Here is a 24,976-nt window from a genome sequence, read left to right as displayed (position 1 = left end):
TCATGAAGATCACTCAATGAGTTAGCAGGAGGCAGAACAAGGACCAGCAACTAGCTTTTCAGGCCCTTTCTATTTCCTAGATGATGCTGTCTTATAGTTCATCTCTCCTCTCTCTCCCTCTCCCTCTCTCTCCCTCCCCCTTCTCTCTCTCTCTCTCTCTCTCTCTCTCTCTCTCTCTCTCTCTCTCTCTCTCTCTCTCTCCCCCACTCTATTTAGCATACTACTCTAACTTTGCTGAGCTGGAAAAATGAGAAATGTCCATCCAGAAAGATGGAGTAGAAGGAGCTCAAGGATTGTCATTGGGCTGTCACTTTGTATTTCAGGATGTAGGAGTAGAAGTTGTGGTTGGCGTTCTCCAAGACCATGACGTAAACCTCTCGGCAGCCGGCAGTGTTACAGGTACCCTCCCAGTAGCCATCTTGGCTCAGCGTCAGAGGCCATGTGTCCTGCCCTTTCACTAATGCTTCTGCTACCCCATGGAGCTTCAGTTTAAATGGGATATTCCGGTTGGCCGGCAGCACCCCGGACAGAGGCTCTAGCAACTCATTGTCCTGACCCCAGTTGCCAAAACTCTCCGGGAACACAGGCCATTTCACTTTAGTGTTAGAGCAACAGAGGAGGTAATTGAAGATGAAGACATAGTTGCCTGGGTCCAACCTCTTCTTGGCAAAGATTTTCAGGGCAAACTTCCCTGCGTAGGGAAGTTGGACTTTCAGCTCTGTTCTCTTCTCCCCATGGAGCTGGAAGATGTAACGTCGCTGCGTCTCCTCGGTTATTTTCTCATCTCCGTGTAATGAGGCTAAGACGCTGATGCCCTCTTCTACCCCAAAGCTGATGGAGCAGCGCCCATCCTGGGTGTGAATGATGGGATCAGGGTGTGAAGGCTTCAGGATGCCTGCCTGCTCAGAGAACCAGCTGGGGCCCACGGGCTGGTGGAGTTCGGAGGGAAGCTGGATGCTCCTGTCCACTGAGCTGCATTCCAGGGTATATTCTAACACAGAGCTGTAGAGATCTGAGGTGCCTTTAGCAAAGATCTGTAACTTGTGAGTGCCAGTGGTCTGGGGGTACACCTCCAGCTTCATCCCATTCTTCTTGAAAGTCATTATGCCATTTTCCTGTTTTCCATTGAGCATGAACATGAAGAGTGTTGGGGAGCAACTCTCGATGGAAATGGTGGCTTTTCCTTTTACTGTAGGGAAATAAAGCAAAGACCTTGTTAGAAGCTTCTCTTATCTCCTCCAATAGAATGTAGGCTCCCTGAGGGCTACAACTACTGCACTTCATAAATAAATGGTTGTCAATGGTTTGAGTACAAAATGCTGCTCTGGACTGATCTAGAAGATAGGAGGGGTTTATATGTGAAGTTGAGCCTCTGCTATACATGATAACATCCTGATCATTCATCCATTCCTTCAATATCCATTTATTAAGTTCCCATTGAGTTCGAAGTACTGTGCTGGAAGACTTCATTCATTAACTTTGTCAAGCACTTCTCTCTCTCTCTCTCTCTCTCTCTCTCTCTCTCTCCCCTTTTTTGGAGGGGGGAAGGCAGGACAATTGAGGTTAAGTGACTTGCCCAAGGTCACACAGCTAATAAGTGTGTCAAGTGTCTGAGGTCACATTTGAACTCAGGTCCTCCTGACTCTGGGGCTGGTGCTCTACTCACTGTGCCACCTAGCTGCTCCAGTCAAGCACTTCTCTATTACTCAGAGCAGGAGTTCTTAACTTGAGGCCCATGGACCCCAAAGAGATCTTTGGATGTATTTTAGGGTGTCTATGAACTTGGATAGAAAAAAATACATTTTTCTTTTCACTCAGGTCTAATGAAAATTTTTCATTTCAATTATGATGGAAAAAACCCATTATTCTGAGGAGTCTATAGGCTTCTCTAGGTTTCCAAAAGGGTCCATAACACACAAAAAGATAGAGAACCCTTGACTTAGAGGTTGGCAGTGTGGTTCCAGTAAAGCAGCACAGTATAGGGAAAAGGTCATTGAATTTAGAGTCAGAAAAGCTAGATTAAAAATCCCAGCTTTTTAAAAACAATCTACTTGAGTGACCTTGGATAAATCAATGTATTCCTTCAAACCTCAGTTTTCTCACTTATAAAACATGGAGAGTGGATTGGATCATTTCTATGGTCTTTTTCAGATCTAAAGTCTATGGTCTTACTCTGTCATCAGCACATGTCTTATTTGGGATTTTTTGTTCTTCCCCTCTTTTTGTATGCTCATTTCCCCTTTTTTGGGTTCATTTCCCTAGCAATCAGGGAAGATTCAGGCCAGTGCATTTTATCTCTTTTCAAAGTCTTAGTGGAAGACGAGGTTGAAACGTGGCATAAGGGAGACAGAGGAATTTCATTGATCCAACTTTTCTGCCCCTCCTGACAGCAACAGATAAATTGAGAACTTGTGGTCTGCTGCTTGTAAGCCTCAAAATCTTATACACACGAAGGATCATAGCTTTAGAGCTGGAAGGGGCATTAGTGGTCCAAGTGGCTTGTCCAAGGTCACAGAGATAGTAAGGATCAGATGAGGGACTAACTCTTAGGTCCTCTGACTTTCATCCATCCCTCTTTCCTACACTATGCTGACACACTCAGCTGAACTCTCCTCAGTAGTGTTGTACTGGGTCTTTATCTTTTACATATGTTTACCATTTTTAGTTAATCTGATTCAACTTTATTAGCCCCATTTACTGATGTATTTAAAGTGTGAAAAGAAGGTAGTTTCATGCTCTTTTCAAGAATTCCACATTCCCTTTCTTCTTGTCAATGGATTTTCTTAAATCTGAGAGGGAGGTGAGTCATAGAATATTAAGAATTGAAAGGGACCACACAAGTCCCTTGACTTAGACTTTGGACTATCCTCTGTAATTTTAGGGCAAAGCAAACTGCAGGCAAAGGGTCAAAATGCAAAGAATTGTTATAGAAAACTTATCTTTTCTGTCTCTTTCCCCTCTTCCTTCTTAACATGTGCAGAGTCCCTTAATTAAAACACACAAAGTCCAAATCCAACAACTGTCCCTGGATCCAGTTATTGGCTCCAGATAACCTTGTCCTATTTCCTCTCCTTCTCTTACTCCCAAACTATTCAAATAAATGATCAAAACCTATGACATCTATTGATATCTTGTAATACAGATTCCACCTCCACTCCTCTATTGAAGCTGGTCTTTCAAAGGTCATCTTTTAATCATCAAATCCAATGACTTTTTCTCAGACCACATCCTCCTTAATCCCACTGCAGCCTCTGGCCTTCCCTCCTTGGGTATCTTTTCTTCCTTGGTTTCTGCCTCTTGGTTTTCTTTCATATTTGTTGGGATTCTACCTCTCAGCCTAGTCCTTCTCTGCTTTTTTGCTTTCCTTCCCTCTTGCAATTGTGGGAATTCTCTAAGGTTCTGTCTCTAGCCTTTCTCTTACTGCACTCTTCCTAAGAGATCTTATTCAGCCCTATGGCTTCAAATACCACTACTGCTGATGACTCCTAAATTCCAGTCTAACCTCTCCCTTGAGCTACATCTCCAGATCCCTGCTAGCTACTTCTACTTGGATTGTTATTTCAAACTTAGCATGCTGGATACATCCTCCCTTGTCCACCTTGTTCATTTGTTTCCCCCTTCCTGGAATGCTCTGCCCCCTCCTTTTGCCTATCCAGACCTTTTTTAAAGCCTAGCCGAAGTCTCATTTCTTACATGAAACCGTCTTTGACTATTCCAACCCACAATGATAACTATGCCCTCAATTATTGTGGTACTTACTGTCAGTATGATTCATCTATCATGCTTATGCTTGTCCAGTTATTTGACTTTTCCTATGTGTATATCCACCTTATGTCTTCAATTAAATGATAAACTCCCTGAGAGCAAGAACTCAGCCTTATACTTTTATAAGTCTTACACTTTTATATTCTTGCTCTGCCAAAGCTCTGCCTTGGATTACTCTCACCATGTACTGTCTTCACTCCTATTCACACCCTGTTGAAAAAAGATGGAGAAAATGATAAAACCATCCTGCCTGCATCTGCTACATATTTATGTTATATAATTTTGAACTGGACCCTCACTGCAGCAAGGTAATTTTTTATATGTCTCTGGCTGACTCATCATCCCATTCATCATAGTGACTATTCTATTTTCACCTTTTTTCAAACCTCCAGCAGCTCCTACTCCCCCTGTCCTCTCAGCTGAGAATTTCACCTCATTTTGCTGAAAAAAAATTGAAGCCATTTTCTGAGAACTCTCTATTCTTTCCTCCTTACTCATCACCCAGACAACTTCTGCCACTATTTTCTCCTTCACCCCTGTCTCACGTGAAAAGGTGGCCCTTTTCCACACCGAGGCAAATACCTCTATCCCACCCCAGCAGACTGCCCCCCTCTATTATCCCTACTCTCTGACTTATAGTCAGTCTTTCTTTGTTTACTGGCTGCTTCCCCACTGCCTACAAACAAACATCCATGTCTCCTCTGCCTTCAAACACCGTTCACTTGATCCATCCATGCTTCCTAGCCATCATCCTATGGTTGCTTTCTCTTCTGTGGTCACATGCCTTCAGAAGGATGTCTACAGTAGAGGTCTCTACCTGCTTTCCTCTCACTCTCCTCTTCACTCTCTATAGACTGGCTTCCAACTTCTTCATTCAGCTGAAAATACCCTCTCCAGTGTTATCAATGATTTCTTAATTGCCAAATCTAATGGGATTTTTCTCTGCTCTCTTCCTTCTTGACCCCCCTCTTTGACACTGTCAACTATCTTCTTGATACTCTGTCTCTCTAGACTTCTGTGACACGGCTATATCCTGGTGATCCTCCTATTTGTTCGACTGCTTCAGGCTCCTTTGCTGGATCTTCATCTGGGTCACGGCTAATAACTGTGGGTGTCCACCAGGGTTCTGTCCTGGGTCCTCTTCTCTTTTCCTTCTATACCAAAGGTAAGGGAATCTGTAGTCTCGAGGCCAATGTGGCTCTCAAGGCTGCAGGCTCCCCACCCCTGCATCTATACTATTTCACTTAGTGATCTCATCAGCTCCCATGGATTTAAGCTGATGATATGCAGATTTATTTATCCAGTCCTTATCTTTCTTCTGACCTCCAGTCTCACATCTCCAACTGCCTATTGGGAATCTCCAACTCAGCATTTATAAAACTCAATTCAATATCTTCTTCTCCCACCAACACCTCCCTCTTCCAAACTTCCCTATTACTATGGAGGACACTACCATCCTCCCAGTCACCCAGACTCACAATCTAGGTATCATCCTCTATTCCTTACTGTCTCTCACTGTCCCCACCCCAAGTCCCCCATATTCAATCAGCTGCTAAGGCCTGCTGGTTTTGCCTTGGTAACATTTCTAGTATATGTCCTCTCCTCTGACACTGTAATACCTTTGATGCGGGCCCTCCTCACCTCACTTTTGGAATATTCTAATAGCCTGCTGGTTGGTCTCCCTGCCTTGAGTTTCTCTTCATTCTAGTCCATCCACTGCTAATCTGTTAAATTAATCTTCCTAAAGGGAAGGTCTGACCACATAACCCCCATTCAATAAACTCAGGTGGCTCCCTATCACATCCAGAGGAGGTCAGAGGGAAATGTTATAAGCTCAAATACCCAAACCTTAGATATATTCATTGCTACCTTCAGGAAAGCATATGATTAAACAGGCAGAATTTGACCTAAGAATGAGGACTTCTGGATCTTATTCCCAGCGACACCTGTTTTGTTGTATCTGAACAAGATAAATTTTGAACTTTAATTTCTTCATCATTGGAGGACCACTTCTCTTTCTTTCAATTGAACTCATCAATTAGGGTTAAAACTGGTCTGGCCAGACCATATCTAGAATTGCTGTTGTTTTTGTTAATTAGTTAATTAGTTGTGTCTGACTTTTTGTGAGCCCATTTGGGGTTTTCTTGGCAAAGATACTGGAGTGGTTTGTCATTTCCTTCTCCAGCTCATTTCATAGATGAGGAAACTGAGGCAAACAGGGTTAAATGACTTGCCCAGGGTCACACAGCTAGTAAGTATCTGAGGCCAGATTTGAATTCAGGTCCTCCTGACTCCAGGCCCGTCACTCCATCCACTGGGCCACCTAGCTGCCATACCTAGAATACTGCATTCAATTTAACATGCCATATTTCAGGAACAACACTGATAAGCTGAAATAGTCCAAAGAGAGACGATCAGAAGTCTCAAGATAATGCTTCATGAGGATTGGTTAAAACAGCTGAGGATGGTCAGCCTAAAAAAATTGAAAATAGAAGGGACGCATGAAAGGTATATCAACACTTATCACATGGAAGAGGAACTAGGCTTAGTCTGCTGAGTCCCAGTAGGAGCAAAGGACAGAAGTCCCGGAGAGGGGTATTTTGGTTCTTTATAAAGAAGTCTCTTTGTAAAGAAATAATTCCTAATATCAGAACTAGACTGTGACACTTTGGGAGTAGTGAGTTCCCTGTCATTAGAGATTTTCAAGCAGATGGTGAATGAATGTATGTTGGGTATATCATGATGTTTATGGAGAGTTCTGATAGGTATCGGCCATTGCAGATGACTCTTGGATTTCCTTCCAACTCTATGATTCTACAAACTCTTCCAGAAGGTTGGTTTGAGAGAGAAAAACGCCAAGGATTTTTAAAGCAGAAGTCAGGAGACCAGGCCTCTAGGCTCAGCTTTGCCAAGAGTTCCCTGCATGAAGTTGGGCTGGCCACTTTATTCTATTTCAAAGTGAATAAAATGAAGAGAGTAATATAAAATGAAGTAAAAGGAGTAAAAGGAAGAGAAGATGACTTCTCAAGTCTGTCTCCCACGGATGTTGAAATATTCTCTAATTCTGCTTATGGAGAAGAATTACAGAAATACAAGTCACAGAAGGGACAATACCAACAAAACTGAAGAAATCTTGCCTTTTTGGGGGGTGGGGAGTTGAGAAAAGGAAAGATAAGATTCATCTGAAATAGTGTGCCTTGCAGATGGTAAGCCCTTAATAAATTTTTCTGTGGAAACAAAAGTGTAGAACCAGGAGTGAGGAGGAGCATCTGAGTGGGAACTCTGGCACTTAACTTTCTGGGTGGAAGAATTATGAGCAGTGGTTAATCAGCTAATAAGCATTTCAAAGGCCAGTGATCACTTGGAAGCCCACAGGTCACAAGAACTGCACGGTGTGCGGTTTGATGGACAGGGCAGAATTGAATGAGCCCTTCTCCTTTCCCACTTCCTAAGCACCAGTCTTTTTTTCTTTTTTTTTTTCCCAGGCTCCCTCTGTTTCTCTACTCCTTTCTACCTTTTTACTGGCCCCTTAGTCTTCCCTTTATTTCTCTCACTCTCTATCTCTGTCTCTCTACCTTTCCTTCTTGATCAGTCTGTCTTCTCTCAGTCTTTGCTTGTTGTTTTTCTTTCCCCATCTTCATTTCCTCCTTTTTCTTCCTACCCTTACCCCAACTTCTCATTGATAATAATATGCGATTGATAATATGAATTATCATTAGTATTTTGTATAAAGCTTTGTTCTTTGTCTGTCATTAAAGAATCAGATGAATTTAGCCTTGCATTTATTTGCTTCTTTCTCAAAAAGGCGGATGGATGGCAGTAATGGGGTTGCTGTAATCTCCCTGGGCCAAAACAAATCTTGGCCACTGTGTTCTGTTCAGTACAACTAATAATGCCTATGTGCCTCCTATCTTTGAGGAGCTGTGTCACATATTCGGCAAGAGACTGAAAAACCACAGTGTGTCCAGAGGAGGGGAAAAGAATGTTCGGCCAGGAGAATAAAAGAATTGGAAGACAGAGTGGAGGGAATCATTGGATCCTTGATTTAAAGCTGGGAAGCTCATCTACTCTACCAACCCACATTTTGAAGATGATGAAACTAAGGCCCACTGGCAGTAAATTACTTCCCCAAGGACACAAGGTAATAAGTAGCATGGTCAACATTTTGTGAGACCCCTGAATCCAAAGTCAGGGCTTTTGCATTGGGGGGGCGGGCTGGGTTAAACCTGTTCTGCTTCTCTCCCTTCCCCCTCCCCCAACTCCCCTACAAAAGGGCACAACTAAGACTGTTTGTTGGGGGAAAAGAAGTTGGAAATTACAGGGAGGAAGATTTCAACTTTCTCTAAGGAAAAGAAGTAGCATGCTACTGTAGGTAGAGTATTGGGGTTAGAGTTAGAAGGACTGGATTCAAATCCTATTTCTGACACTTAGTAACTGTGACCTTGGGCCAAGTGACTTAATGTCTTCAGGCTTCAGGCCCCAATTCTTCCCTAAAACTTATCTACTAAGTCGTGGATGCTTTGTAACCTCATCCACCCAGGAATTCCTTACATGGAAGAAATCACGGGTCCTTCCATATGTGCAAAAAGGGATAAAGTTCCTAACATTGGAAGCAGTCTCATAAAAGAAGAGGCTTCTTCAGGGGATTGAGGTCTTCAAATGGAAGGTGAATAAACACTTACTTATTAAGGGGATGGTAGAGGGGAATTAATGCTGGACTGTCTCTGATTTTTCATCTGCTTAAAAATGGATAATAATACCTGCCCTGCTTATGTCAAGAGGTAATTAAGTCAGTGGGTGGCTAAGTGGTACTGTAGATAGAGCTCTGGACCTGGAGGCAGGAAGGCTTAGGAAATACACTAGTGTGTGACTACGGAAAGAACAATATTACTTGACCTGTATGCCTCAGTTTCCTCGTTTGTAAAATGGGATAATAACAGCACCCAACCCCCTAGGATTGTTGTGAATATCAAATGAAATAATAGTTGTAAAGTGTTTTACAAACCTTCAAATGCTGTGTAAACGTTATAAGGTTCTGAGCATCTGAGAAAATCAGAGAGGATGCAATAGTTGTTTTCAATTATTTGAAAGGCTATTGTGAGAAAGAAGGGTCATTCTTGTATTTCTTGGTCCCATAGGAAGAGTTAGGAACAGTGGGTATAATTTGCAAACAAAGAGATTTCAGCTCCAAATGAGGAAACAGTTCTTAATAATTAGAGCTGTTTAAAAGCCGACAGAACTGCCTTAGGAAGCAATGTGTTCCTGACTATACAATGAAAAAGGCTCTGGCTCTGTAGGTGGATGACCCGGAATTGAATTCTACCCCTGATACTTATTACCCTGTGGCCATGGGTAAGTCACAGCCTTCTTGGGCTTGTAAAACGAAGTTGTACTACACAGCTTCTGGAGCCCTTCAGAGATTCTTAAGCTAAAGTCTATGAACTTTATACATATACATATAAATATATTTATATTTAAATATTTAATGGTATCAATATTGATTATATTATATATTACATTATATTATATCATATGTTATTATTATATTGTTATATTATAATCTTATAATGTATAGAGCATACTATGTTATGGTATATTATATTATAATTAACAAATAATAAACATTAAATATTAAAATAAAAGTATTCCTATATAATCCTATCTATTTTATTTTATGCATTTAAAATATTATTCTGAAGAGGGGTCAATAGGCTTTGCCAGATGGCCAGAGAGGGCCCATGATATGCAAAATGGTGAAGAATCCCTTCTTCAGAGCTATGAGTCATCACTGAGATGTTGTAAAAGGATTCATAATCAGATAGGAGATTGGACTAGATGCTCCAGGACCATAGACTAAATAAGATTTAGGACTAGCAAGAATCTTGAGCAGCGAGGTGGCACAGTGGATAGAACATTGGACCTGGAGTCAGCAAGACTTGAGTTCAAATTTGGCCTCAGGCACTTAACTAGTTGTGTGACCCTGGGCAAGGCACTTAAAACCCTGTTTGCCTCAGTTTCCTCATCTGTAAAGTGAGATGGAGAAGGAAATGGTAAACCTCTCCAGTATCTGCCAAGAAAACCCCAAATGGGGTCACAAAAGAGTCAGATGTGGCTTAAAAATGACAAAAAGGAATCTTGGAGATAATATAATACAATTTCCTCAATATACAGATTAGAAAACTGAGGCTGAAAGACATTAAGTGACTTCCCCAAAGTCAAATAGCTAATGAGTAGTGGAACCAGGATTTGAACCCAGATTCTGTGACTTCCAATCAAATACTCTTTCTACTTTTTTAAATCGGAGATTCCATGGACAAATCCTAATTAAACCAAATTGCTTTTTATGTCTGTGTGGCCCTTGACTGATTTTTTCCTTTCTCCTGAGTGTCAATAGTTCTCAATAGAAGAAAAGGCTCCCTACCCCTGATACGGCAATGCAAAAGCAAGCTCTCTTACTCTGTTATTTTAGCAGCTGGAGTTGTCAGATATTTATAGCTTTTTAAAAAGTAAGTGAGAGCAGCACAACCTGTTTAAAGAAACTAACATCAGCTGAAAAGGGCAGGTCATTCGGAACAAATCTGGGTGCTACAGACAATTCACAGTTGCCAGTCACTGGGCATGAGAGGTGGGACTCAGGACCTTCTGCTCTCCAAGCATAAACCATTTACACCTGGACTTCAGAGAATCTGTTAGCAGGGTCAGGGTGATGACTTGGGTTTTCTGAGGGATACACGGATGGTTGTGGTTATGTGGTCTTGGTGTTGTGGATTCGCTGGACTCGGGAGGGAGGCAGAAGGCCTAGATCCCAAGTCCCTACACTGTCCCTTGTATTTATATGTTATTATATGTAACAATAACAGCTTATATCTATATGATGTTTTACAGTTTATAAATAACATGCTCTCTGAGAGAGGGAGTGTGGATATTTTTTATTCCCATTTTACAGATAAAGAAACTGAGGCAGTAATGCGATTTGCGCAGGCATACCATGAGTTACTGTGGAAGCCAGGTGTCAAACCAAAGTCTGTCTCCTTTAAGAGCAGCACTGCTTGAAGGATAAACATGCTGTTGGCTTTGGTCAAGTCTGCCTCTCTGTTGTAAAATTAGTGTTCTAGATCAGAGGTTCTCAACCTTTTTTTTTTCTTGTTTTGTGGATCCCTCTGGCAGTCCGGAGAAGCCTATGGAATTCTTCTTGGAATAACATTTTAAAATGTATTAACTATATCGGATTATAAAGGAAACCAATTAGATTGAAATACAGTTATCAAAGGTTTTTTTTTTTTGTTTTTATCATGGGTCCCCATGTTAAGAACTCTTGGACTTCATAATTTCTAAAGTTCCTTCTGGGTCTAAATCTAGTCTTTAAGTAGGCCCAAACTGAGAACCTTTCTAGTACAGTGGAACCTTCCAAAAAGAGTGTTTCACTGGTATGGTTATGGAGAATGCATAAACTTCATTATGAAATATCAAAATGGAACTTTTGCAAAAGGGAGATTACCACTCATGATGGACAAAACTGGAACTGATGGGTATAAGCTGTAGAGAAGCGCCAATTTCAGTGCATAAAAAAAATAAACAAAAACTGCTTCCTAACAATTAGAATTGTTTGAAAGTGAAATGGTTAGAATGGAAAGGGGAAAGAATGGGACAGAGAGTCCAGTTAAGCAGTTGTTGCAGGAGTCTATGTAGGCAAGGAGTAATAGGGACTTGAAAAGGGCTGTGGAAGTGGTAAGAAAGAGATGGATGGATACAAGAGATGCTGTGAAGGTAGTCTTTGTATTCCCACTGCTACTTCTCTAGGAGCTAGACATCTGGAGATCTTCCAACAGAAGCTGGACAGCCACTTGTATATAATTATTTATAGGATTCCTACCTTAGATATGGATTGCACTAGATAGAAAGGTCATGTCCTTAATTCTCTCTGCTGTCCCTTTTTTTTTTTGGAGTGGGGAAGGCAGGGCAATTGGGAGTAAGTGACTTGCCCAAGGTTACACAGCTAGTACATGTGTCAAGTGTCTGAGGCAGTATTTGAACTCAGGTCCTCCTGACTCCAGAGCTGATGCTCTACTCACTGGGCTACCTAGCTCCCCTTCTACTGTCATTTTCTATCTTTGAGCTTGTGACTCTGTTGCTCTCTTATTGATATGGAACCCCCTCCATTGGTAGACCGGGCCAACAAGTAGGCTCATACATGTGTGTATATATGTACCACTTCTACACCTTCGATTTCAAATAATGTCATAATTCTGGCAAAAAGAGGCCCTTTTTGGATTCAGGGTTGTAGTATAACCAATCAAGCAAACATTTATTAATTGCTTACTGTATACCAACTACTTTGCCAAGTGCTGGGGCTACAAAATGAAACAGTCTCTACCTTCCAGAAGCTTACTTTCTATCTAAAAAATGGGGGTGGGGTGGGGAAGATATGCACATATAAGTCTGTATATACACAAACAAATACAAAGTAGTTTAGCAAGGAGGCATTAGCTCATGATGAACTTAGCAGGAGGCAGCTAGGTGATGCAGTGGCTAGAGGGCTGGATTTGGTATCAGGAAGTAAATTCAAATCCTGTCTCAATTACTTTCTAGATGTCTGAACCTGGGCAAGTCACTTAACCTCTGCCTCAGTTTCCTTATTTGTAAAATAAGGATATGAACAGCATCTACCTCCCAGAGTTGTTGTAAGGATAAAAGGAGATATTTGTAAAGTGCTTCGTAAAAGTAAAGTATACTACATAATGTATAATGCTAATTATTATTCTTAATAGTCATCAAGTAGACAAAAAGACCAGGATAAAGTGCCTGGTGACAAGATATTCTCCATCACTGATAAGAGTGGAACAGGGAAAACTTGGCCATAAGTGTAGATATATGGATTTAGGTTAGACATAAGGAAAAAATTTCTCAGGCTTATTGAGAAAAGTTATGAAAAAGAACAGTTAAGTATAAGAAATATATCCATCTGTCTAGGACTAATTAGGTGCAGTTCTGCCTAAAGCCATCACAGTCTATGCAGATGACTCACAAATCTACATTCCTAGTCTCTGTCTCTCCTCTGAGCTTCAGTCTCACTTTTAGAATTCTCTGCGAGCCATCTTTACCTGAATACCTCACCAGTGCCTCAAACTCAGCATGTTTAAAACTGAATTCATCTGCTTTTAACCAAAACTTGTCCTTCTCTTCAACTTTCTCATTTCTGCTGATGGCAACAGAATCCCCCAGGTCACCCAGGCTTTAAATATGAGTCATCTCAGACTCCTTCTTCTCCTTAACTCCTAGTTGTCAGATTCTAGCAATTCTATGTCCATAATACCTCTGGCACTCATTCCCTGGGTCTCTCCAAACATACCTCCACTGCCACCATTCTCATTTGAGTCCTTGTCATCCCTTACCTGGAAGACTCTAATAGACTCCTGCATGATCTGCCGGCCTTTGATGTCTTTCCTCTCTGAGCAATCCTTTGTAGAACTGCCAAATTAATCTATATAAAATCTACGTCATCATTTAATCTCCCTGCTCAAAAACCCTCAATGGCTCCCCATTCCCTATAAGATAAAATATATACCATATTCTTTAGCCTGTAATTTGGAAGTTATTCTACACATGCAATTTACTGTTATTGTGGAGATCCAAGATCTATGTCTGTCCTTTCTGTTGTGTGATGTAATGTAGATCTCACATTTCTACTATGACTTGTTTTCTATATCTGCCATCAGACACTATGATGGCCTAGACTTCCTATCTCCCAGAGAAACAGCAAGGGGAACACAGAGATTGTTTTCACAACACCTCTAACATCCCTCTCCCCTTCTCCTTTCACAGCCCTTTTCAAAGGCCCATTATTGCTTGCCTCTACTATTGCAACAACTCTTTGATTCCTCTGCCCCTCATCTCTCCTCTCTCCACTCTATTCCAAACACTCTAATCACGCCACATCCCATCTCCAACCTTTCAGAAGCTCTCTTCTGCCTACTGAATTTAGTCCAGATTCTTTGATGTTCCCCAAACATTTCTGAAGCTTTCTCAGTTCCATGCCTTTGTGCATGATGTTCTCTCTCTCTACTGTTTTCCTCCTTCCATCTCTGCTACTGAAATCCTACCCATCTCAATAAATCTCCTTCATGAAGCATTTCTTGTTCTCCCTACCAGATCATCCCCCCTTGTGGCATTCTGAACTGCCTTTACGTCCTTGCCAGATTTTTATTTGATTTATAGTTATTTGTATCCTCAACCTTGATTTGTTGTTGTTATTCAGTCATTTCAGTCATGTTCAACTCTTCATGACCCAATTTGGGGTTTTCTTGGTAAAGATACTGGAGCAGTTTGCCATTTCCTTCTCCAGCTCATTTTATACATGAGGAAACTTAGGCAGACAGGGTTACACAGTTACTAAGTGTCTGAGGATGGATTTGAATTCAAGTCTTCCTAACTCCAAGCTCTATCCACTGTGCCACCTAGCTGCCCTTGGTGGCTGATTATAAACTCCTTAAATTCAGGGACCGTATGGTCCTCAATCTATTATTATCTCTAGTACCCCAGCAAGTAGCAGACAGAGAGTGCTCAATAAATGTTGGCAAAGTGAATGGGTTGACTCCAAAATACCACATGTCCTGTATCCGGACCGATGAGGGTATGATCCATTAAAGGATCTTAGCGCTCAGGGCAATGTCTTCCATATGATGCGTATATAGTAAGGATTGCTGACTGACCCAGAAATGTCTATGTTCTTTCACATGTCATGAGAGTAATTCAGAAAGTCCTGCTAGTATCTAACCTACATTTCTGCACTCTGAGACCCTTGAGGAGAAAATGTCTTAACCTGTTGAGGAACGATTAACATACATCAGGGCTGTCCAACCTTAGGTTTTTATTGAAACAATAGACAATATATTTTGATTTGCCATTTTAGTGAGAGCTCTGTGTTAGTTCGGCTTCATTTACTAAAGCATTTATGTAAATTTCTATGCTTGTAGGCGGCTGCTAAGTCGCACTGTGGGCCACATGTGGCCTGCAGACCGCATTTTGGACAGCTCTGACATACATGATTAAAATAGGTTCCTTAGAGAGAGAGAAAGAGCATGCCATACCAGAGAAGCATTGTTTGTTCACCTGGCCCAGAGCCTTCTTTTACCTGTTTTGATGACTGATGTCTCTGGGTGGGCTGCCAGCATCCCCTTGTTGTAAAATTCACTCTTGTGGTACATATTGGTCTCAAATTGTCTCAGAGACTGGACAGGTTTCAGCAGTTGCCAGTTCTTATTGTCTGGGAAGTGGTCCTCGATGAACAGGGCAGGGTGGGTGAGGAAATAGAATTCATTGTATCTGCAGCAGAGGGAAAGACAGAGTCATGGGCAGCCAGGTATGGAGGAAGGGCAGCCTTGCACAAAGGTCAGCCTAAAAGGATGCTGTGTTCCCATTGGCCTCTGGGGTCACTGTGGGGATATTTACAGTACTGTCTTTTCTTGGGTTAACTATCTTTTCTGCAGTAGGAGATTATGGGATCGTGAAATTAGAGCAAGAAGAAACTTCAGAAGCTGGCTAGTTCAAACCCCTTAACTGAGGCCCAGAAACATGGAGTGATTTGCATGAAATCACACAGGCACTAAGTAACAGAGTTTCTCTGACTCCAAAGCCATTGTTCTTTCCAACATTCACCAGAATCGGGGTATAACTGGCAAAGGAACCATTCTGATCTGGAAAAACCCAATTTTGTTGGGCTCCACCAATTTCACAGTGGAGATTATTTCATAAATCATAATGCATATTCCATCACATGCCTTTGATGTGTCGTTCCTTTGACACAATGGATATGACCTGCATTTATTTGCAGATTTGTCATGCTTAGGGCATCCATTAGGCAAATGTTTAGTTAGGAATTTTATTTTTAAGACAAAAAAGAGCAAAGGTTTAAAGCTCAGGCCAGACCTCAAACATTCAGGCAAGGGTGTGTGTGTGTATGGTGGGGGGAGGGGAGTTGGGGTAGGGAGTGAATGGAAATGGACAATAGTTTTGTTCCCCCTCTAGATTGCTCTTCAGTTGCTTCATCGTGAGGCTATTTAACTCAGCCTTGTAGTGACATGCTAAAAAAAATATATTTATTATCAGAGCCTCATCCCCACAGGCTTTCCAAGGCACCACATTAATAAGAAAACCAGCACTGCACACAGACACACCATCATTTGTGGGGTAGTGGAGGCATCATGGTGCTGAGCAGATAGGGTTGAAGTGGAAGTCAGAGGACCTTGGTTTAATCCCAGTGTGACCTCAGCAAAGTTACTTAACTTCTCTGGGCTTTTACATTTCCTAATTTATAAATAAGGGATTCGGACTAGATGACCTCTAAGGTCCCTTTGAGCTCAAATTGATGATCCTGCAGCCCAGGAGCACTGGAAGGCTGCTTCAACACCGGCTTGCCCTTGTTTAGAACTGTCTTGTAGGACAATTAAGGATTGGCCTATGGGGACCAAAGGCAGGGTCAGACAGCTTTTTTCTTACCCCTGAGATGAGAGGAAAATGTCCCCTCACTCTAATAAAGGCAAGCAATTTATACAACCATAATTATAAACTAGAGGTTGAAGGGTAATATATTGGGAAGGAGACAGGTTTGTTAAAATTTCAATTTTTAAAAGCAGAGGGTTTTTTCCCCCTATTAAATTAAAAAAAAAAGGAATGGAAGTTGCAAACACATCTTATAGATCATTATGTAGGCTCCTTGCCCTGGGCCAGTGTACTGGGTGAATAATGAGACCTTTGAGATTGGATCTGATGAAGGAAAGATATGCTCTATTCTAGTCCATTAGCATATCGATGGCCTCCTAGCCTACTACTCTACTTCTGTTCCAAGAAGTTTTGCAGAAACAAAAGGGGACAGATGAAATTCATGTGACCTTATGGGAGAGCCCCAGATCTCTGCTAGTTAATACAGAGAATTCCAACATGGATGAGACATTTCAAGGAGTTTTCATGCTTGATGACCAGACACAAACCCATGAAATGGCTAAATAAAACAAGAAATGATACATCTGAAAAGAAATACAGATGATGAGTCTATGGTTTTGAGCCTAGGTGACTGGAAGAATGATGGGAATAGGGATATCGGGAAAGGGACTGAACATGGCACTTACTACAGAGCTCTGCACAAAGTTCAGTCGATGCCACAGACTGACTTGGAGCCAGTAAAAACTTCCATCAACCTTTCAGTCACATTATGTAGATGTCACAGCCTTTGGACTGGTGAATAGGACAAAAATGGAAAAGCCAAGAGATGTGAGGAGGTTCTAATAGATCGTCTTAATAGATTGATTCTACCATGTTTGGATTAACTACATCCCATGGCAATAAAAGAATTCGTGAATGGGTTAGTGATTTTAGAAAAAAAAAACTATTAAGAAAGGGAGAGAAGTTATAGGACTGGAGAAAGGCAAACATCCTGGGAGAAGGTAGACTCTTCAAACTATGGCCTAGTGAGCTTAACTTTGATTTCTGACAAAATAATAGAATAGGACCACCCTTTATTAAAGGGGTGGTTTGTGAGCATGTAGAAAAGGAAACAGTGATCATTATGAGTTGGTATGGGCTTATTACAAGCAAGCAATGCCAGGCTAACCTTACGTTCTTTTTTGACAGAGTGATTATGATGGCAGATTAGGGAAATTTCGTAGATATACCTGGATGTAAGCAATTAATTTTACAAAGGTCTCTTTTGATATTCTTATGGATAAGTGGAAAAGATGTGAACTGCGTGACGGTATAGTTAGGTGAATTTAGAACTGTTTCAGCATCTAGATACAAAAAATGATGATTGATTAATCAATTTCGTGCTGGAGAAATGGCCCAGGGAGTGTCCCAGGGATCAGTCTTTGTCCTTATTCCATTCACCATTTTTATCGATGACTAAGGTAAAACAATAGATGGGATGTTTATTGAATTTGTTGCTCATACAAAGCCAGGAGGGATGGTTAATGTGTTAGATGGAAGAATTACAATCCAAAGAGATTGCGACGGACTGGAAATAGGGGCTGACTCTGAGAAAAAGAAATGTAATAGGAATAAATGTAAAATTCTATACTTGAATTCAAAATACTAGTGGTATAAATACAAGACTGGGGGAAACACAGTTACACCACAGTGTGTGTGTGTGTGTGTGTGTGTGTGTGTGTGTGTGTGTGTGAAGAGGGGTGGGGGGTGTTAATGCTTAATATGGGTCAACGATGTGATAGAGCAGGGGAAAAGTGCCAGAGAATCTAATCTGAGCTTTGGCTGCGTTGATGGAATAGCAGAATGATAGAGGTGAAAGGCTGGCCATGTTTTATCATACCTATAGCACTGAGTTCTGGATATCCCATTTTAGGAAGGGCATTGATAGCTAGACCATATCCAGGAGAAGGTGATCGGGATGGTGAAGGCACTGGAGAATGTGCCATCTGAGGATGAGTTAAAGGAACAAGGGATGTTTAGCTTGGAGTAGAATAGAAGTAGAAAGGGATACAATTGCTTCCTTTCATTAGGAAAGTATCATAGCATAATGGAGAGAGAGCTAGATTTGAATGGAGTTGGCAGACCTGAGTTTGAATCCAGGCTGTGCCACTGACTGGCTATTTAGCTTTGGACAAGTCAGTTAACCTCAGTGGGCCTCAGTTCCCTCATCTGTAAAGTAAGAGATTGGACCAGATGTTTTCTAAGCTCCCTTACAGCTCTACATCTATGATCCTAAAACTATTTGACTGCCATAGAGAAGAGAGATTAGACTTGTTTTAATTGGTCCCAGAGGGCAGAACGAGAAGTAATGGGTGGGAGTTAAAGTGACATAGATTTTGGCTTAATTCATGGGGAAAAAACCTTCCAATTAATGCTGCCTCAAATGAGCTGTCTTGGGAGGTAGGAAACTCCCCATCACTGCAGGGCTTCAAGAAGGAGTTTGAAGCTCCCCTCCACAATATTTTCCTGCAGAGAATGCTGTAGAGGGTATGCCTGTTCAGACCATAGGGTGGAATGGATGACCACAGAAGCCCTTTCCATCTCTGAGGTTGTGTTCTTCTGTGATTCTAATGTTGGGCCTATGCTGTGAAATTTACTGGGTCCCACAAACGTTGCTCAGTCATTTTCAGTCATGTCCAACTCTTCATACCAGAGTGGTTTGCCATTTCCTTCTTTGGCTCATTTTACAGATGAGGAAACTTAGGCAAACAAGGTTAAGTGACTTGCCCAGGGTCACACAGCTAGTAAATGTCTGAGGCCGGATTTGAACTTAGGTCTTCCTGATTCCAGGCCCAGTGCTCTATCTACCGTGCCACCTAGTTGCTCCAACCTGATGAGAGGGGTCACAAATCTCAGTTTCAAAGGAGTGGGAACTTTGATTTTCTATGACAGAGTATGCTGCTGTATTAGCAAGTCTTTGTACAGCCTGGGCTGGACTAAAGTGACCTAGGATAGTGGGATTTCATTGGGGTTGGGAGGGGTGGTGTCAGGAGAAAAGGGCTAGTGTTCGGTCAGTGCAGGAGGGTTAGAAGGCTGTATGTGGTAGAATATGGATCCTGTTAGTTCAACTGACATTACTTTCCCTGTGGAATGTGTCTCCCTCAAAAACACACACGATTAGAAAGTTCATTGTTTCTTACAGTATTTTTTTTCACTGTTCTTCATCTCAACAGACTGGAGTGAATCTAAGAATCTGCCTGCATTCGGTGCTCACAGAGTCTCCCTTTACCCTTGATTGATTGAGAGGCTATGTACATGTAGCTTCAGGAATGTGACCCCCAAAAGTATGAAGAAGGGCAGCATTGATCCTCTACTTAAGCAGGCCACGTACGTAGGCAGATACTGTGACTTCAGAGCACCACAGGGTCATAGACTTATAGGTGGAAGGGACCTTAGAGGTCACCCACTCTTCTTACTTTACAGAGTGGTAAACTGAGACAAAGTGACGATCTTTGAGATGACTACACAGAAAGATGAGTGTATGAGGGATTATTCGAACCCAAGTCTTCCTGGTTCTAAGACCAGTGCCTTATCCACTTATCTGAAGCTACTTTGGATTTCACAGGGTTATTGTCTCTGGATTTTAGTAAGCCATACAGAATCTGTACTTATATGCCCAAGTCCTAAGATAAATCAAAAGAATTACAATAAACTTAGTTTCTTTTTGCTATTTGAATTTTGCTTTTTTTAAAATGAGAACTTGTGTTTGGGGTAAAAGGAGAGGGCAGAGAGTCATGGGAAACTGAATATTTTTGCTATAGTCCAATGCTTTCTTAGGTTAGTGATGGGGAAGCTGTAGGATTTAATTAAAGGGCAGGGGGGTGGTTCTGGTAAACTTCTATGGGAACCACTATAACTCTGGCACCTTCACGTGCCCATCTGTAAGGTAGCTTGTGACAGTAATCTATACGAGTGTGCCTTTGTGGGAGTGTGCAAATGAAAAAGAAGCTCTCTCCATTCCCACCTGACCCAAAGAGCCTTCTGCTCCCTTTTCCTCCTATTTCTCCAAACTGAGTGGAACTGAGGAAGGGTACCTACATGAAGGTGAATTTGGTGGTGGCAGGATCTACCAAGCCACTTCCCCACGTGCTGTCCAGTAGATGCCATCTTCCTTCCAGGTAAACGGCATTCCAGGCGTGGTCATATTCCCCTGAAAAGCTCTGTCCAGTTTGGTATCCATAACCTTTGGAGTATCCAGCCACTGTCATGCAATGTACCCCTGCAAGCCTGTGGGGAAGGAGAGAATGAATGAGCAGCGCCTCCTATGCAGAGAGCCTGTCTCTCATCCACTCCAATGCTCTCAAGGGGACATAACTTGCGATGCCGGAGGTGGCAGCAGCAGCAGAAAATGCAAGATTGAAATAGACTGTATTGTCCTCTAGCTGCCACATCATTATCTCAGGCTGATTATTGCTATCATTTATTTCTCTAGGAAAACTCAATGTCATTTTATATTTGGTTTTTCAATGTTTTTTAACATTTAATTTTTATTTTATTTTTTCTCAATTACATGTAAACAAAATTTGTTTAACATTCTTTTTAAAAAAAATTTGATTTCCAAATTCTCTCCCTCCCTCCCCTTCCCCCTCCTTGAGAAGGCAAGCAATCTGATATAGATTATACATATGCAGTCATGCAAAACATTTCCATATTAGCCATGTTGCAAAAGAAAACGCAGACCAAAAAAACCCAAGAATAATAAAGAAAGTTAAAAAAAGTATGCTTCAATCTGCATTCAGACTCCACCAGTTCTTTCTCTGGAGGTGGATAGCATTTTTCATCATGAGTCCTTTAGAATTTTCAATGAGATTTTTTCTGCTTTCTTTTACCTTCTCTATGTTACTATCTATTTTTTTGTTTTCCCCCTCTCTGAGCTCCTCCAAGCCTTCTTGTCCCCTCCTCCGTCTTGTCTTTGTGTCTTCCTCACTTGTCCCCCACCTCTTTGTTCCCTTCTTTTTTCTCTGATTCTTTCTGTTTATCTTTGTGTTAGTCTCTGCCACATGTCGTAATGTACCTAGTTGGCTACTAAGGAGTTGTGTGATCCTAGCTTAGACAGAGTCATTTAACCTCTCTAGTCCTCAGTTTTCTCATCTGCAAGATGAATGGATTAGACTGGATGGAGTCTAGGTCCTTTCTAGCTCTGAGGGTCTACATACTATGTTGTCTCAGCTCTATGTCAATAATCCCAAGATCCTTTTCTCCAAGACATCACCAGTTGGGTGCATGTGGCTTGCTACAGTGGAAAGGGTTCTGGACTACATTAGAAATTCAGGGTCTGGGTCTGGCTTTGTTTCTAACTAGCTATGTGACACTGGGGAAGTTAGAACTTTTTCGCGTCTCAGTTTTTTCATCTGCAAAATGGAGGTAGGTAATACCTCTTCTTACTAGTCTTACAGGAGAGGCTCTTGTGTCAGAGTGCCCTCTGGCTGCCCAGTAAAGCCCAAGGACTCTGTCTTGGAATAATACTTTTAAATACATAAAATAAAATACACAGGATTACCAAGAAAACTAATTCTATTGAAATATATTTATCAAAATATTTTTGTAGAAGTTCACATACTCTAGATTAAGAACCCCTGTACACTGGAGGGTTGTTATGAGGGTCAAATAGAATGTACTGTAAAAGGATACTAGAATAAGAATAAAAAGATTTGGGTTTGAATCCAAACCATGTTATTTACTACCTATGTGACTGGCCAAATCTCTCTCCCCTCTGGGCTCCAATTTCCTCATTTATTAAATGAGACCACTGAATTAGACATTCCCTTCCAGTTGAGGTCCTTTCCAACTTTAAACCCCATGATTATCCATATAATGGCCTGGCATTTACCATCTGTGTGACATAGGAGAAGACCCCTAAACTTTTAAAACCAGCTTCTCCACCTGTAAAATGGAGGTGGTAATACTTGCCCCATGTACTTGCCTAATAATAATAGCTAACTCATAGAGCACGTTAAGGCTTGGAAAGCATTTTACATACATTCTCTTAATTAATCTTTAGCACAACCCTGAGAACTAGTTGCTATAACTAACCCCATTTTTACAGATAAGGAAACTGCGGCTCTGGGTAGTTAAATGACCTGCCTAGGGTCATGTGACTGAAAATGTTGGAGGTGAGATCTAAACCCAAGTCTCTTTCTGATTTTAAGTCCAACTATTCCACGATACCATATACTGTCCCATTAAGTTTCCTCACGTGGTTACGAGGACCAAATGAGATAAAGTACTTTGTAAATCTTAAAGCTCTGGATAAATGTTTGCTACAATTATCATCAAGTGAGATAGTGTAACTGAAGTACTTTGGAAACTGTCATATATTACACAAATATAAGGAATAAGGGGTTTTAAAATTTGTGGTTCTGTGGGGGTAGAAAGTCCAGATCTGGAGTCTGTTGGCTCTCCAAATTCAAAATTGGCTGCCTCAAAAACAATTAGTAGCAAATACACCAAGAGGCAACCTCTCTGTCTCTGTCCCCCTCCTCTCTCTCTTTCTCTCTGTCCTTTTCTCTCTCTCCTCTCCTCTTCTCTTCTTCTCTCTCTCCTCTCTCTGTCTCTCCTCACCTCTTCTCTTTCTCTCCTCTTTGTCTCTCTGACTCTCACTATCTCTCTGTCTCTCTGTGTGTCTCTTTCTCTCTGTCTTGCTCTATTTTTTCACCCTGTAGAGAATTAGGGCTGCAACAGTGGGTAGTCACATGGGATTTTTCACAGGGAAAAACTTAGAAAAGCTGCATAAAAAGGGTACTGTCTACACCATGCATTAAGATGTTACCTGTAATATGTTTGTCCTTTTACTTAACACTGTTCTATTAGCTCACACAATTCAAATACTTAGATTAGGAAAAGGGAGAGAAAAATAATTGCTTTTGAGTTATGGGTGTAACCAAGACTCTATTTTGCCTTGGGAGACAGTTTCTTAGTTTTGCTCTGGTAAACAAGCACTAAGTTAGTTAATGTGATGGTTTAAGAGTGTTATCATTTCTAAGCTAAAGTCATGCCTTATCCCTTTCATTTGCACCTGCATAAAGATACAGTCCTTCTACAAGTATGCATATTGATTTCTCAGTAGAATGTAAGCTCACCAAGGGCAGCATCTGTTTCTTTTTTTTGTATTTATATTCCTATTGCCTAGTACAGTGTCTGGCATACACTCTAATGGATGTATGCTCTCATAAATTTGGATGTTTCTTCCAGTGGTGGAGATCACCACCTATGTATGCCTGCTCATTCTATGAGGTCCTCCTAGGGATTCATCACAGAGTGTCCAAGATTGTGTCATCTCCAGAAAGATTATGTACTTGGTCTTGTCCAGTGGCTCTTACCAACTTTGCCTTTCTAAGTGCTATTTCTACTTCTCTATATAGCACATCATCAACTGAGGGGTTAGAATCCAAATGTGGCGGCATTCTATGATCAATAATGAAAACAGATTGTAATAAAAACATTGACAAATCTGTTCCATTTCATGACCATTGGTTAACTTCCTGCTGGTTTCATCTGTGAATTCTCTAGCGATAACATAGTTCCTTAGGCTCGCAGACCCAGCCTTCTTTAGATTTATTTTTACTTCCATTGCTTTTCTTTTTTATAAAAGGCAATATGACTCACAATCTTTTGTCATTTTCCTCTGTAGCATTTTATAAATGAATTTATATTCCTTACTAGTGTTGCTTTCAGCTCCCATTTCTCTCGAATGTTTGCTGGGTAAGGCAGTTTCTAGGCTCTTCTGGTCTCATTATAGCAACTGTTTTACATTATAAATTTCCCCCCAGAAATATTGATGATCGCCATTAATATCTTTGCCTCTTTCTATTTCCTAATTTTTGGCATCAATGGCTTGTTTTAATAGGTCAGGCTGAAGTTATTGCAATTTTATACTGTCATCTCATTTTCAACTTTTCTTCTAATTTTATATTTAGACTTTTACCATAACTAGCTAATGGTCTGAATATAGCAGACAATAGTTCTGATATGGTCCCTTCCCCCATCCCCATGAGCAGCCCAGTCATTTTTTGTTTATTCAGATATAATAATTTTTTAAAAAATTAATATTTAGTTTTCAACATTCACTTTTATAAGATTTTGAGTTCTAAATTTTCTCTCCTCTCCTCCTCCCCCCCCCCCGCAAGATGGCAGACAATCTGATATATGCTATACATGTACAATGATATTAAACATATTTCCACATTGGTCATGTTGTGAAAGAAGAGTCAGAACAAAAAGGAAAAGCCACAAGAAAGAAAAAACAAAAAAACCTAACAAAAAAGAGAAAAAAGTATGCTTTGATATGTTTTCAGACTCCATAATTCTTTCTCTGGATGTGGGTAGTATTTTCCATCATGAGTCTTTTGAAATTGTCTTAGCATTGCGGAGAAGAGCTAAGTCTTTCTAAGTCAGTCATCACACAATGGTGCTGTTACTGTGTACAATGTTCTCCAGCTCTGCTCACTTCCCTCAGCATCAGTTCATGCAAGTCTTTCCAGATATAATAATTTTCATTTTTTGTTCTGTTGTTCAGTGTTTACTATGTCCAGTGCTTTTGACTTTATTCTTTATGGAAGAATTCATGAAACAAAGGCCTGAGGCTTCTGAATAGCCTATAAACATTAGATTCTTGTTTATAAAACCTTAACCAGCATCCACCATTGCATTAAACTCAATCATTATCAAAGTGTAGGTTTACTTTGGTTTGATGGATCTTGTCAAGTTCTTCAGAGAATTTTTCTACTTCATCTCT

At 41.0% G+C, this 24,976-nt stretch overlaps 1 protein-coding gene across 1 annotated transcript in view; it reads right to left on the bottom strand.

Annotated features, from left to right (window-relative positions):
• Nucleotides 1–247: 247 nt before the first annotated feature.
• KY (kyphoscoliosis peptidase) overlaps nucleotides 248–24,976 on the bottom strand; it is a 105,611-nt gene continuing 80,882 nt past the window's right edge. Inside the window, exons 9-11 of the mRNA XM_036746396.1 lie at nucleotides 20,281–20,469; nucleotides 14,897–15,087; nucleotides 248–1,189 (exon numbers count right to left, since the gene is read on the bottom strand). Coding sequence (XP_036602291.1) covers nucleotides 297–1,189; nucleotides 14,897–15,087; nucleotides 20,281–20,469 — 1,273 coding nt within the window. The 3' untranslated portion in view covers nucleotides 248–296. The remainder of the gene's footprint in view (nucleotides 1,190–14,896; nucleotides 15,088–20,280; nucleotides 20,470–24,976) is intronic.

This window comes from Trichosurus vulpecula, chromosome 2, assembly GCF_011100635.1.
Source record: "Trichosurus vulpecula isolate mTriVul1 chromosome 2, mTriVul1.pri, whole genome shotgun sequence".
NCBI classification, from domain to species: Eukaryota; Metazoa; Chordata; class Mammalia; order Diprotodontia; family Phalangeridae; genus Trichosurus; species Trichosurus vulpecula.
Note: the sequence above shows the minus strand (reverse complement) of the source record. Positions and strands in the feature narration are given on the sequence as shown.